Source organism: Artibeus jamaicensis, unplaced genomic scaffold (assembly GCF_021234435.1).
Source record: "Artibeus jamaicensis isolate MK-2021 breed Jamaican fruit bat unplaced genomic scaffold, CSHL_Jam_final contig_76, whole genome shotgun sequence".
Classification (NCBI taxonomy): domain Eukaryota; kingdom Metazoa; phylum Chordata; class Mammalia; order Chiroptera; family Phyllostomidae; genus Artibeus; species Artibeus jamaicensis.
Window position 1 is genome coordinate 438,726 of NW_026521954.1, and position 16,501 is coordinate 455,226.

Genomic DNA, 16,501 nt, shown 5'->3' on the forward strand with positions numbered 1-16,501 from the left:
ATGCCTTCCCCACCCTGGTCACAGGTTCTAAAGCAAGGAGGGGCACATGTCTCTGTTAGTAGAATAAAAGTAAATCTCCAAGATTTTCTAAGTTATGTATTTTGTATTATAATGATTTGCTCACAAATATATACTGATTATATTTTTATGCTCGACTCACTCTAACATCCCCAGCTTTTTGATCAGTAACATAAAATATGCATAAAATTAAGTTTATGCATAAAGCCCTAAGTGTTACAGTTCTCCAATGGCAAATGCAGCCAACATGTCACTCAACTAGCTTCAGGAAGAGAGATTTCAGTTATATTTCAGCGTTAATTGTGTCTAATAAAATATCTAAACAGGTTTGTGAAAAAGATAATTTCTGCCGATGTTACTATTGTATTTGTTCTAAAATACCTGTTTTATAGGTGGAGCGTGGCCAGAGGGACTACTGAGTCAGACACCCAAACATGACAGCTCCCTCCGAGCTGTCAGTCTCTTCTACTTTAGTTGGGACTGGAAGAATTTGTTTCCTGCATTCACGTCTGAGAGCTTTTTGTTCAGACGTGTAAAGGCCTTCCCCCTGCCTCAATAGTTCAAAGTATCCCAGGAGTTTTCTGTTATTGAACTACCCAGACTACTTGCCTCCCAGCCCACACTCTTGCCTCAGATTATGGGGCTGGGTTAGGAAGGTATTACGATCAGTCAGTCTAGGTTATAATTTCACTTCTGTAGCCTGGGACTTGGGGTCTGTTACCTAAGATAGATAGTAGCCCCAAGAATATTTTCAGAAATACATACCAGCCAGTAAATAATGTACTCCATGCATATAAGAATGGTGCAAAACAGAAATCGACCTATCATTTGCACAGGTGGAGAATTGAAGACAAGAAAACACATGGTCTTTAGGGGACTATTAATACTTCTAGTTTGGCTTGAATAGAGGTTGAGGGTAATTGAAAATGAGTTTTGGAGTTTGAAAATGGGACTGTGGAATGGTAACTTTGGTATGTGAGGTCAAGAGCTCTGAGTAAGTTTCTGAAAGCCACTGACGTTCCCTGAGAACAGGAACTGTAACGTTTCTGTGATATGTAGCTGGGGTCTTTGTGTAGAGCGTAAGGTAAAGATTAGAGATAAAAAGATCTCCAGAAGGTGTTTGCAGTAGGGTCACTATGAGGTTAGAAAGTTCTTGCAATAGATTCGATAAGAGTTACTGAGGATCATAACTGTGCAGGTGAAGACTGATGATGAAGGAAAAGATCGAGACATTATCAAGGTAATTTAATATTTCTGTAGCTATTCATATGAGGAGGGAAGCAATAGAAGTGTGGAATAGGAATAATGACAATGGTTCTAAGATTTCAAACCTGTTGATTGAAAAGATTGTGGTGTTTTTATAAAATAGAAAACAGAAAGAGGAACTGGTTTATAGAAAAAATAATAGTACAGTAATTTTTCAGAATATGGTATTTGAAGTTTAGGAGATGCCCATAAAGCAGTAAAATCACGGGCTCGGAACTTCAAGGAAAGACCAGGAGGTAGACATGTGAGTGGAATCAGTTATAGATGAGAGACTGGTCTTTGATAACATACATATAATGTGGGGAGGGGACCGCTGAGTGTGTGTGTTTGTAGAGAGAATATAATGTGTTATGGGAATAAATGTGACTGACATCAGGAGACTATAAACCTTATTATGCAAATACTGGTTTAATTGGGGGACACTTTGACTAGATGTGATAATTGTTTTACAGAATCTTAAAGGCTATTTTTTGGAAGAGAAAAAAGATTACAATTTGGCAGAGACTGAAAGAGATTGCATTTTAATGAAGAAACTAAGGTATTATGATTCAGATTCAATATTTAGTTATTAAGAATAATATTGTGCTCGTTTATGTGAGATGCCATAACTCAACGTTTACCAAGTGCCAGACATTAGACCAAGTAGGTTTGTATTAGTTTCCAATGGCTGCTATAACAAATTACTACCAATGATGGCTCAAACAACAGATTTCTTTGCTTAGAGTTCCCAAGGCCCAGAGTCTGTAATTATTACTGAACAAAAAAAAAAAGGGAGTTCATCTGCCTGCCACCACAGAAGGCAAACTTGTGAAGCCTATTCTGTGTGAAAGAAAATAGGTTTTATCAGATTCTGCATAATCTGGAAGAATGAGGGATTCCTCATCTCACAGCTCATCTCATACGCAAAAGCCAGACACAGGCCAGCCATCCTTAGCAAGACCAAAACAAAAGGCAGTGCCCAGACAGAGTTCCTGCTCCATGCTGAGTACCATCATTTGGAGCCCACACGTAGCTGCTATGTGCTCAGCCAGGTAACTTAGCTTGTTCCCCGCTGCTGTCTGGCTTTAGGCTCCATCTGGGAGCTTGTGTGTGGAGCTGGGGCAGCCATAGGCCATGCAGTTACTCAGGCTGCAAGTTCACATGATTGCACCAGCAAAAGCTTCACCAGATCAGTGAGAGAGAGAAAGAGACTCTCCTGGAGGCCATGGGTCCAGCAGCTACTAAGGCTATGTGGCCCTTGGAGACAAGAGGCCAGGGTGCCATCCAAATGCAGGTCCCAAGTAGCACGTGATAAGCAAGTGAGAGTGTCTCTTTGTTCCCCTGGGACTATATCTTTTTTTAAGTGTGGGGCAGACCAGGTGCTTTTCCAAAACAATCAATCAACTTCCCAAACTTCACAGGCTTTGGGTGGGCCTTCCTCCCTGCCCCAACCAATCCCTTCTTCCTCCAGGCTAGACTGACAGGCCTCTTTGGTCCAGCACCTCCTGCCACCATCTTGACTTCTACTGCATGCCTGTCCATTCCCAACCTGTTACCAGAAGGAGTAAGAGGTCCTTTTCCTCTATCCAATTATCTTGCTAACCTTGCAGTTCTAAGAGCAAAAACTACCCCCTGCCACCACTGTTGGCCGTGGAGGGTACTCCCCTGGTGCTCTGTACCTCCCATATCCTAGTCCCTGTGTGTAGCAAGTTGCCCACACTCAGGGCAATCAGACAGTGAGCTACCAAATAAAAGTCCTAAGAAAAGGGACCCTGGAAACCACACATGGCTTCTCAGGCAGCACCTAGTGGCAGCAGCCTCAGTAGGAGGGGTGGGGAATCTGCAGCCAGGAACAGGACCTCTGACTCCCAGGGATGTAGGGGTGTAGGTGGAGCATCTGCCAGGCAACACAGCCTCAGATGCAGAAGCTGGACTGCAATACTCAATGTCCTCCTGTTGGCCCCGGGCGGTTCACCAAGGCATTCTTTTAACTGTCTACGCGCCCTCGGCACAGGAACCTCCCACCTCCGGCCCCGAGGAGTGTGGCGAGGTGCACAAGCGTCTTCCACATCCCATTTCCATAGCCTAGATCTTTCCCGCAGCCTCACCCCACGACCCCTGGCAGCCTCTCCTGTTCCTCACCCTCAGCCGGCTCCTGGCAGTCCAGACAGGCTGTCTATCAGCATCAAAATCACTTTCACCGGCTGAAATCCTCATGTCAGCTGGGCCACGTCCGTGGAGATTCACAGGAAACTGCTATGTGCCTCGCAGCTTCTGGTGGTTGCAGGTACTCCTTGATTTGTAACCAGATCACTCCCGTTGACTCCGTGGTCACATTGCGCCTCCTCCTCTGTATGTATCCAATTCCCTTCCATCTTCCACTTCTAAGGATAGCAGTGGTTGATTTGGGGTCCATCTGGAAAATCAGGGATAATTTCAAGATCTCAAAATTTTAATCTCATCTGCAGTCTCATAAAGTGAGATTTATAGTTTTCAGGGATTAGGACCTGCTGTGTTTCCTGGGGGCACTAGTGTAAGGCTTTCCCTCATATATAACTTTACTTAAAACAACTCTAGGAGAGAGGCCCCAGGTTTTTACTCCCTCTTAAGTAAAATAGAAAAATGAGTCTTATAGTCATGCTTGACATAGCTGGTAGGTGTCAGAGCTTCGCTTCAGCACAGCTTTAGTATTTGCAAAGGCTGAGCATTGGTTCAAATGCTCACACGTGAAATTAGACTCTGCTGTGAGCATCCATGTTTCCATTTTGTACTTATTATAGCGAGTGCGCATCAGGCTGCCTCTGTAATAGGCACGCTCTCATAAATCTCAAAGTGAAAAGAGATGGCTTTCACATTAAATAGTCTGACAGCTACAAAACGTGGCACCTCGCTGACCTTGTTGGGAGGACTTGAAAACGTTTGTTAGCAGGCAGGCACTCAAGATCTGAAGAGATCTAAGAAATAACAATCCCCTCAACTGTGACTTTCTGCCTGCAATTGCTGCTGCTCCTGGAGCCTCAGCATTAGCCGGGGTTTTTGTTTGTTTTTGTTTTATTTTTTTTCCTTCTCACAAACCCTGCATCCCGATAGTCACCAAGAATTTTTCCCCAGGGCTAACACAGCTGTTCTGTATTTTATAACAAGCAGTGGTAATTTACAACCAGCATGGTTTTATGTTCATAAAGACTTGTTATACACAGCACATCATAAATGCACCCCTAATCTGTATGTACAGAACATCTATTTTCTTTTCCTCCCAGAATCATCAGACACGTTGTAGATACAAACTCTCATCAAGCTTCCTGAGTACCATGTAGGTTTTCTGATCCACAGTCTATGGACATGGGACCAGCAGAGTAGGCTTGTGCTCACATACTTGAAGACCAGTAACTTATCCCTTTCATATAGTGTGTGCTTGTGAAAGCAGAGGTCATTAGAAAGCGTGTGGCAAAAAAACTTTCTGACAATAACAAGCAATGGTAGATGGGAAGGTAAGAACCTGGGAATTAGCATGTCTTAATTCCAGAGTCTAAAAGGAGTCTGAGCATCTGTATGATTTGTTTTTCGAGGGAGGTTTGTGTGTTTTTGTTTTTAAACACAAAATGGTGAATGAGCCAAAGAACCCTGGCTCCCCTGAGTGAAATGCGTAGGTGTCTACAATCATTCTGCATGTGATAAGTCTTCTGAAAAGACATTTGAACACTTAATACCTTTTCTACTACAAATATTTCTATGCAAGTATTGGATAATCACTTAATTATGTACAGTGATCAGATAATCACATAAGTAGTATAAAATTCTTTAGCAGACAGAAGAAAATTTTTTCTCATCATTTATGGTTCCCAATAGTTTTTATTTCACTTTAATAACATGAAAAACCTTCCCAAAGGAATCTTTTTACTCACTACAATGACTGTGAGGTCCTTATAGATCACAGCAAATGGCTCATCTTCTCTCCAATTGTTTTTGTTCTTGTTTGTTTGTTTTTGTCATGCCCTGTAAACTTACTTATACTTGGGTTTATTATTTTTAGTTGAAACAAAATAAACAAACAAAAAACTTCTTTGGAACTAAAACAATTTTCTATATGATTAGACATTCGTTTTTAGTGCTAAATTTTGTTTAATTCAGTTCAACAGTTACCGAATTGTTAGGAGCCCAGTCTCAGGAGTGGGTACTCCTGTAAATACAAAGGTAGAAAAAAAGAAAGGGAAAACAAAACAACTTTGTCCCACATTGACTAATGTAGTTTGTTTGTGCGTTTGTTTTATGGAGCAGAGCACAGGGATGTAAGTTAAAAGTTAGTACGGAAATAACTTTTACTTAAAATAGATTTCCGACTTCGAGACAGATTCAAATAAACTGCCATGGGTCATTTAGAGAGTGATAACTCACAAGAAATCACAACCAATGTGAGAATGGAAGGTTTTATGCTGAGAGCACCATTTATGCTGAGTAGGGCAGGGAACAAGGGAGAAACGTTATCCAGACAAAGGGAAACGGGCGTGAATACAGCAAGGCATTTGCCAGAAACAACCAGTGTATTTCAGCTGCTCTGCACAAGATGAGTTGGGGTCCTCAATGCCAAAATGTCCTCAATGCCAAAATGTGGCCTTCGAATTTTTTTTTATGCAGAGGAATTCTTTAGTTTTTTGCACAAGGGACTTGAAGGAACTAGACTGCAGGGATATTTATTTGGAAATGTAGTGGAGAATTGTTTGAAATGAGACTAACTAATGTGGAGTTGGAAATCTGGTTAAGAGACACAGCAAGAAGTCATGAGAAACCTCTTATAACCGGTGAGTATGGGAACAGAAGCAAAGAGCTCGATTTGGGAGGCACAGGAAGGCTAGAATGAACAAGACCTGGAAGTTCATTGAAAATAAAAGATGAATCTATTGGGTAGCCAAAGGTGATCTCGGACATCATCTACAGAAGTAATTAATAGGAAGACACAAATTTATAGGGCGGGAGAAAGCTAAAAAGATTACTTTTGAAAACCTGCTCCATGGTAGTTCCATTAAATGTATATTCTCTCACATTTTTCCTAATACTACAAATGCTTACTCATTTTATTAGTGTCTTTAACTCAATGATAAAACAAATCAGTTTCCTGAAATGTGTGATATTAGGAAGCTTAAGACACAGCCTCTGGTCTCATTGAAATTATAAATTTTTTGAAGAAGTTAGGAAACCAGAGATGTGCTATTGGGTGAACATTTAGGTGGGGATGATCAGAAAATTATTAATTATCTAGGTGAATATTTAGTAACATAAAAGGTAGAGAATACTAAGTACCAAGTGAAAGATATAGTTAGTAGTAAATATACAGGAATTTACAAGAGTGACAATCATTTTATTATTTGATCAAGTTTTCATGATAAGCTAAAAGGATACAATTTCTCCACAAAAACATTTATAATTTTACAATTTAAGATTGAGAGACACACATTTAAATGAACAAGTACAATAAAAAGTTAAGTACAAAGAGAATCACAAGAATATTTCAGTGACCAATCATGTCAGGCTGAAAAAAGGAATACCACAACTTGTTTTTCTTCTTAAATTACTTTTTGTACCTTCCTTTTTTCTTGAATTTCCTTCATTCATAAAAGTGGTTAAGTAATAATAGAAGAAGCTATGTAAAAATTAATTCTATTCATTCCAATAGCCTTTTTACTCAATGACTTTTTCATTTCAATTTACTATGAAAATTTAGCTGATAAATTAAAAGTAATTCCAGTTCATAGTTCGCTCTAACCACAGCCTATTCCTGCTCCCTTCTTCAGGTCCTACTCAAACTTTAGTTACAGCTGCATTACTGTGCTTGGCTCCCTCAGCCTGCGATACCGGATATCCGGGAGTACATGCGTGTATGCGTGCCCGTCATCTTGTAACTGACACTATGCCTGGTACATAGTAGGTGCTCGACAAATGTTCCATAAAAATGGAGTTCTTTCCCCTTTGACTCAAGCGCTTAATACTCAGAGGCATGTAGTGCTAATATTTGAGATAGATTGGTTCATTCTGTTCAAGTACCACATAAACATTCACAGACTATTGAGTTTAGTACTATTAAAGGCTAATTTTCTTTCTGGGAATTGTGTCTCCTGCAGACACATTATACATATCCAGTCTTTATTTTATTGTCCCTAGTCAGGTAAAAAAATAAAATAAAAGCTCCTTTCAAGTGTGCAATTGTACACATAGACTTCATTTGGAAATGCCAGTGTATTCCAAGAAATAATACGAAAGCAATCCTAGCAAAGGTGCCCACACCCACAGCCGCCTGGAGTCATGCACCTTTTTTAAACATGAAAATATTAACATTTAATTTCTGTAATACACTCCCCATCCAAAAGACTTATTAAAGCTATTACTTCCTCCTTTATCAAGCAAAGTAATATAACCCAAAGGAATTAATTGAATGCCCTGATTTGCCCAATTTTATAAATTTAGGTTCATTGTGATACCTTCAATTTATTTTATTTTGTTTAATGTAATGTTTTTACTATTGCTTTTATACCACACATTTTAATAGCTTAAAGCAAACTTTTCTGTTTTAATTTCTCAAATAAGTTCCTTTTAGTACATGAGAATTTATGCTTAATAACCTCTCAAATCTGTTATAGAGAACTTTACAACAAAATTGTTTTGACGTGCATTACCTCTTTTTGTATTATAGCCATATAACAGTATTACCATCTTATTTTAGTTTTAATAGAAAAGAAACTGAGACTGATATAAGCTAAGAGACTTTTCTGCACTTCATGTGTTCATAAGTACCATGTGTAGGGCCAGAATAAAAAAGGAAGAATTTGTATTCTTCATTCAGTCCTCTCAACATTTAGATAAGCAAATATGTCATTCTATGGCAGAATAGCACCAGGTATTTACGCTGCATAATAATAATAAACATTTTGAGCATTTACACATGCAAGGCACATCCTAAGTACTTTACATATGTTGGCTCATGTAATCTTTGCCAAAACTCTATGAAGTTTAAACTTAAGAAAACAGAGATCCAAAGTAGGTAAATAATTTGCCTAAGAAAATACACCTGACAAGTAGTTGAACTGGGATGTGAGCCCAGCCAGTCTGCACTGCGTTGATTTAAGCATCACTTATTGCTGGCATGGCTGACGAGAATAGACTTAATGAAACAAATGGGAGTCAGTGACGTCTCTTAGGACTACACTTCCCATCAATGAACTTAAAAACTTTATCTTTGAACCTGTAGTTCTGTGAAGTACTGTAGTGGAAACTGAATATTTCCCCTATCCTAAGAGCTAATTTTAATAATGGTAAGCCTTTAATGTATTATATTTAATATCTGAATAGAATTTTACTGCCTGGAAAATTTCTCCCTATGTATTTCATAATTTAGGACTATAGAACTTTATCATATTTACAAAGTTAGGCCAATCCCAAAATTTTAGCCAGGAAAGACCAAATATTAGGGAGGTTACATAAGGGGCATAAAAGGGCTTAGAAAGGGTCTGAGCCAAAGTCAAATCCAGATTTCCAATGCTATTCCCTCTTTGAAGAAAAATACGAGCACAATAAATGAATATGATATGTGTGTGTATACATTGGTGTGTACTGACTGTGCCTTAAAAAATAATTGTGGAAAAGCATGACCTAGACAGTGGGCTTGCAGTTCTTCTAGGTAAGGCTTTAATTACCCTGGAAAATGATCAACTCTTGGATGAAAATCCTAGTCAATGTAATGGCAAATAGCCAAATGAAAAGTGAAAGGCTTAATTGTCCCAATGCTTTTTTGAAAGTTTCTAGGTGTACATATGAATTGAACACCTCTAAATAATTAACTTCTTTTAAAATTGAAATCTCAAATGGGTATGATATTTGTTTATTTACCTACTTGTTGCTTACTTTAATATTTAGTGAAGATTTTTTTATGTGATGGAAGAAAGCCCAGCTGATAAGTCTACCATATCACATATTTAAATACTAAGTCTTATTGGTGCTCTAATTCAGAGGTCAAATTGTTTTTAAGAAGATCATTTAGGTGTATATTTGATTCTATTACTACTTGAAGAGACAGATAATTTTCTTGAAATCAGGCTGTTCCCACATATGCAAGATTTAGTATTATTTGTATAATCATTCACATTGTGTTTAAGAATTTTGAATGCCTTTGGAACATTGAATGTGTTGATAAAATTTAAAGTTTTTAGTTACCTTTGGAAACTTACAATAAACAGGTATCTATAAGAAAACTAAGCAACTAGAGTAATCATTATTCCCTTTCAATGCATTTATTTTTCTCAAATTTCATGTCATAAAACACATAAATCATTTTGTTATTGTATCTAAGTTCCAATTTGAATCTACTAAATTTTAGTAATGATTTAAAGTATTCTCAATCAAATAGCAATAATAATATGTAATATGTTATACACTATTAAAATTTTTAACACAAAATGTGATTTTTTGTTATAACTAAGAATTTATATAAAAAACTGTCATAGTATTCTATACATTGAAAGTGTGTACAAGATAAAGTCAAGCGTCCTCCCCTTGGTCATATATAAACATCTGAACCTAGTTAGATTCCTTCCTGGAGTCCACCTTGCCTACAGATAGCTTATGAAACAGGAGTTAAAAAGGAAAGCATGTGTTTGTTAATTCCTGTTGATACCTGTACCTCTTCTAAATTATTTCAAAAAATAAAAGAAGCTCTGAAGATTGTGGCAAACTCAGATGCTAACTTCTTTTGCATAGTTTAAAGTGTACAGTGGGAGATGTTCATATGTGCACCATGCATTAACAATATTATAAAACATCATAAAATAGCCAATGAGCTGTTCACCAGAGCATCTGCTATGTGCCTCTTCCAGCTCCTTGCACAGAGCATGGTGCATAGTAGGGCTCAGTACAATTCTCTTTACTGAACTGATGCATGTCCTCTCAGAGAAGTCTTCCTTGATCTTACACTAAAAAAACAATTGATTTCCATGGCACATATGCTGCATTCTATTTCTTTTCCTGTGGAGATTCTGCATTTGTGTGTGTGTGTTTATGTTATCAGTAAGGCTTCTGGTCAACAGCAGGCTATTGGCAGTTAAGTTTTGGAAGAGTCAAAAGTTATCCATATATTTTGAACTGTGTGGCGGGTTGCCCCAAACCTCTGTGTTGTTCAAGGGTCAACTGTGTCCTTTTTCTGTGCTGTCTTCCACTCTAATATTCTTATTTTTTTCTGCCTGAATATCTCCATCTAATGCTCTATCCCCATGCCTTTAACATAAAATGATTTCTCATTAATCATTTATCCTTAATGTAAATTTGTTTTCTCAGGTGTTTGCAGCACAATTTCTTAGTTCATTATTGGGAATGGAAATTATAGATTCCTCTTTAGAGATTTATGGTTAGAGTAATAGAGAGAAGTGACAGAAAGGATAAAAACATAGAGTTATATCCTATGTGGTACCTGGCTCGTACTGGGCTTCCAGCTAGCTTGGATCACATTCAGCCGTGGTGTTAACTGGATGAACAGATGCTGCACTTCCTCCCCTGCCCTGATCACGTAAATGCATACATACGAACCCTTTGGCAAATGCAAAATCTCTAGAGATGGGGCTGGACATCTCTGTATTTTAAAAAAATGACAATGATATACTCTGAGGTAGGGAGAGTTGCCAAACAGTGCTGTGCCTCTTGGTCCAGGGATGCAACCAGATCACGGAAATCGTGGGAGAGGAGTGGCAAGGCATAATCTTGCATGCTTTGTCACTGACTGAATCCAACTGAAGCCAGAGGGCACGGGGTCCCCAGAACACTGGCTATGCCCATCTAGCACACAAGATAAAGGAGGGCTCAGAATACCTCTGGGAAAGTCAGCAAGAAGTGTTAGGAGTGCACCTTCTTCACCCTCACCCCTCAGGTTCATGCCCATTCTCTCTTTACCATAGATGGCAGGGCAGAGACAGGAAAAAACAGCTGTTTGCTTTTGTTTTCTTTAACCCATGGTGGCCAATGCTTCTGAAATGTACTAGTGCAATTTCGTATTAAGCATCCATGAACATCGACATTTGTTTTAAATTTATTACATTGAAGACAAAACACATATGGAATAATGGTTAGGCCTATCTTCAAATTAGGAACGTATTCTTTACTGAGGTGTTTTGGGGTTTTTGTCTGGTATTTTTTTATTGGGTAGGTATGATCAAAGTATAGTTTACATACAGAAAAACTTACCCATTTTAGCTGTGTAATTTCATCAGTTCTTATAAATGCATACAATCCTATAACTAACATTACACTCAAGATACAGGATATTTCCACCATTCTGAAATAATTCCAAAGCTCTTTGAAATCTTCAGTCCAACTTAACTTAATATTTGGTATCAATATTTGTTTCTTGTGATTTTAAATAGGAAAACTGATGTTAGCACCCAGACAGTAAGTTGCACACAGTAGATGTTTTGTAAAAAGTATTTTTGTTGGTTTGTTTTTCCATCATTCTGAATAATATAAACTACTCATATTGGTTATAAACATTTTATATGTAATAGGCTGAAGAAAAGTTCATAATTTTAGCTGCTCATTGAAATGACCTGGATCTATGAAATGACCCAAATGGCCATGGGACACCTCCTTTAAGCAGGATGTCTTGAACTGAGACCAAGGCATTAATAATGGAAGCTTTCCAAGTAATTCCTTATGTGCCTGAGGTTGACACTAATGAATTCGACTGATTTTTATCAACTCTAGCTGCACAGTGGATTCCCTGACAATTGCTTTAAAATACTGATGCCTTTCCCTCCACTCTGATTTATATAATTTGTTCATAAAAGTTGACCACAAGAAAAAAATGAGATTTGGGTGTCTCAATATTTTGGAATGGTTAGGCTCCAGTTAATCAAGGTTTTATTATAGTTCTGGGTATGCGGTGGTGTTCAATAAATGTTAAATAGATGTCCTAATGTCACAGCAGAGTCAAGGAAAGTAAAATATGCTGTCTCTTGGAAATAAACTGTGTGTGCATTTGAAATAATTATCTTGGCAAACTATCACTTCCTGAAAATTGTCCCCCTAGGTAATTTACCTCAACTAGTAAGCCTTGTATTTTAAGAGAACACTATATTTCAACTATATTTTTTCACCATAATATTAGGCACATATATATCTTACAGCACTTTCATAATTCTCTCCAGGGAAATAGACAGGAAACAAGATTAAAAGACTGAAGATAAGATTTAAACTGCCACCCACTTGGAAGCATAAATGATGCCATTGCTCCTCAGAGCCCGGAGAATACTGCTGCTTTGTAGAATTGAGCAATGATACTCTCTGCTTTCATAATGGCAAAATATATGCAGAATGAACACCTAATGTCAATAACTAGGACAGGAATGAATTAACTGTTTAATTAAATGGCTATGGAATTAGCAAAATATTTATGTATAATAACTTTTTCGGATTTCAGGAAATAGTAATTAACAAAAATATTTTAAGCATACAGTTAGCAATGACCTTTGTAAGGCAGAAATGCTCATTAAGCAAACCTCCCAAACTTTATTTTATAGATGATTAATCAGCATGCTGCATGGTTTAATGTAGACTGCCCTAGGTGGTGTATTTAATCCCTCAACAAACAGCATTTTTCTTGATATACATGTTCTTGGTTTAAAACAAAGAAATTATAGCCCTGATTGGTGTGGCTCATTGGGTGGGGCATTGTCTTGCAAACCAAAACACACTGATGTCTCTCTTCCTCTCTTTCTCCCTCCCTTCCCCCTCTCTCTGTAAATAAATAAATGGATAAATAAATAATCGTAAAAAGCCAAACAAATTACAAAGCTTATTTAATTTGACCTTTTCATTTCTTATTCAATTGTTCTACTTCTTTTTCCTTTTTAGGGCCACCTCAAAAAATAGCGTCACCAAAACAAGAACATGAGGACAGGAAACATGACAAAGTCACAGATAAAGGAAGTGAAAGTGGGACTTCCTGTAATGAGCTCTCCACCTCCAGCTGTGACAGCCACTCAGAGGCAAGCACGCCTCAGGACAACCCACCCAACGCTCAGCAGACAGCAGCTCACCAGCCTAACACCTTGACTCTGGATCGACCTTCCAAAAAAGCTCCGGTGCAGTGGATGCCTCCGCCAGACAAACGCAGGAACAGTGAACTCTTTCAGACACTCATCAGCAAGTCCCGGGAGACAAATCTTTCGAAAAAGAAAGTCTGTGAGAAGCTCAGTGTAGAAGAAGAAATGAAAAAGTGTATTCAGGATTTTAAAAAAATCCACATTCCGGATTATTTCCCGGAGCGCAAACGCCAGTGGCAATCTGAACTGTTACAGAAGTATGGGTTATAGTAATGATCACATTCCTGCAGTATTCCAATGACATTCAATGTTTACTACAGTGTCACTACCTGACTGTGTCTTCACAATGGTCAGCGTGATTCTTGCTGCTCTACTGTTTTGTGAACCGTGGCTGTGGGACAGTATTTTCTTTTATTCCTTTTGTTGTTGTTTTTAGAAATATTTAAAAAAGAACGAAAGAGAAAGCCAATAAATATGAATCAAAATGGTGTGTCTGAATCAAACCACTTTTGAAGAATGAAAGTAAAATGTGCATGATCAAGAAACTTAGAATCTTGATTTTTGAACTGTGGTCAACTGGATATGTTTGTCATTTGGTAACTCACTAAAAACAAATCATCATATCACTCCAAGTAAAATGACAATATGGATGAAGCAACATCAAATGTTAGATGATGGTTTTAGGACCCAAATCCAAAACTGTTTAAATGTTAATGCAATAAAACAAGTATTATTTTTGCATGAACACAGTGTTACAAATAAATCACAAGACATAGGGAAGACCTGTTTGATGCTTGAGAAGATAAAATATTACAAAAATGTAAAGGAAACATGTTTCAGGTAAAGCCTATAAATGTAAGCTGTCTCTAGGAGATTGAATTTCATTTATCCTGGAGCTGTGATTTTTTTTGTGTATGTATATGGTGTTCTGTATGTTATGATGGTGTAAATATGCTTTATACTGTTGTGTTATAGAACCGACACTCACTCATTAATGCTAGCCATGATTGTTTCTGTGAAATGAGTGCTTACATCAGGCTGTGAAAATTGGTATAATGATGTTCTGAAAGACCCTACTATTGTGTTAATCGAAATAATTGAGGGAAATGGTCAAGAACTTTATGTATTTATTAAAAGGGGAAAATATATTAGAATTCCTTGACTTCTACTGACTCTTCTTTAAAAATGTTCAATTTTTACATTGTCTTCAACTTTTCCTTTAAAATCTCAAGCTGGGGTATGATATGTTCAAACTTAATGTTGACAAATTAGAATGTTAGTACATTTCAAAAGGGACCTAAAGTCAGGTCCAGATAGCATTGGTATTGATTAATAAATCCTTAGACCACAAAGGAAAAGAGACTTCATCTGAGAATGCACTAAAATTTTATTCTAGCTGACAATTAGATTTAAAGCCTCTCCAAAAACAATTGGGAAGTTACTTGTTATATATTAAGAGACAGAAATGTCAATAGCAAGCTGAAAGTTCAAACTGAACTTTCAAACTGAACTGAAATAATAAAGTATTTCTTCCTGGTTGCATATGTAGAAAGAAGTTTTTATTTTTATTTTTTATTATTGTTCAAGTACAGTGTCTCCATCTTCCCCTCACAACTCCCCCCAACCCCAGCCATCCTCACTTCCCATGTTTTCATAAGCCACACAATTTTTGCCTTAGCATCCCTACAAAAAGAAATGCATAATACCATGAAATATCATTAAAATTGTCTTTGAGAGGATAAAAATATCCTCAAGAATTATAAAGCTCAATCTCCTGTATGCCAGGTTGAAATAGAAGTTGAACAGCACTTAATGGATAATAGAGGCAGAAAAGCACTATTAACTCAAAATTTTTAAGTCTACATTTATTTTTAGATTTCTTACTATACTAGTATATAAAATACTATCAACAATGGTACCAGATGTATGACTTTCCTTGAATTACCAATCTGGATTTAAGGAAATGACTACTCTCAAAATCTGCATTGCATTTTGGGAAGGCTTTCAGTCCTATCATAATATCATATAAATTCAAGGCTCTGGATAAATGGATACAGCTCAGTGGTTAGGTTGCCACAGTTCAAATGCCACCTTTACCACTTACACCTGTGTGGTCTTAGTGATGTGGGGATAGTAATAATATAGAGAAGATTAAGTGAGGTAATTAAAGTAACAACATTACTCTTGGAAATGAAGGGAAAAGGGGAGGCAGTGGTCTTACCAGAACCCAAGGACCAGGACAATCAGATGGGGAATCTGGAATAGAGAGGAATAAGATCTTCAGTAAGAACTATAGCCACTAAAAAGTCACAGTCACTCTCAGAGATGCCTCCCAAAGTAAAGAGAGAGGAGTGGAAATCATCCTAACTCCTCATGCTCCAATTTCCCTCCAGTGCTTTCTATTGTCCCAATCAGTGGAAGCCTGTCGACAAACAACCTTGAAAATGTAATTTATAGAGGTGATCCCCTTGTGATACAAAGCTCAGCGAAGGGTAGTGTTAAGATCTGAAAAATTCCTCACACCCTGTTCTACTTTTTCGCAAAACAAAACTTCAAATTGAATCACAATGGCATAAGAGAAGCGACGCTAGTAAAAATATTTATCCTTACTGTCCTTGGTAAGTTGGAATCCATTTCAATTATAGCCTGTTGAGCACTTTCCACAGACCTAGCATTTGGCTCAAGGATCAACAACATCCTCAATGGTATGGGGGGTATAAATAGTGAGGGAAGGAGACTTGAGTGGAGGTGGTGAACATACAGTGCAGTGTACAGATAACTGTGGAATTGTGCACCTGAAACCTGTATAATTCTGTTAACCAGCGTACCCCAATAAATTAAAAAATAAATAGATAAATGGATAGATAAGTAGACAAATAAATAAGAATTAAAAAAATTACCAGTTATTTCTATTAGGAAGAAGCTTCTGTGGTCTGACTTTCTGAAACCATTATTCTTTCACTGAATGCTAGAAGCTGGGAGACCCCACATGGAGTTACAAGGAGACCGAAGGAGGCAGCTGGAGTGGGGCCTCCTCCCTCTTCTCCCAGAAGGAAAGGAGACTTCAGCATTTAAGCATAAGTGGTTTCAAACTGGTTTATAAAGCTTCTTTTCCACAGGATTAAGAGACAAAATATGGAGAGTCACCAAAGTCAAAAGAATAG

At 37.6% G+C, this 16,501-nt stretch overlaps 1 protein-coding gene across 1 annotated transcript in view; it reads left to right on the top strand.

The window, feature by feature from the left end:
- The window catches only part of KCTD8 (potassium channel tetramerization domain containing 8), a 206,200-nt gene extending 191,398 nt beyond the window's left edge, over positions 1 to 14,802 (top strand). The window contains exon 2 of the mRNA XM_037151668.2: positions 13,147 to 14,802. Within this exon, the coding sequence (XP_037007563.1) occupies positions 13,147 to 13,607 (461 nt within the window). The 3' untranslated portion in view covers positions 13,608 to 14,802. The remainder of the gene's footprint in view (positions 1 to 13,146) is intronic.
- Positions 14,803 to 16,501: the final 1,699 nt, after the last annotated feature.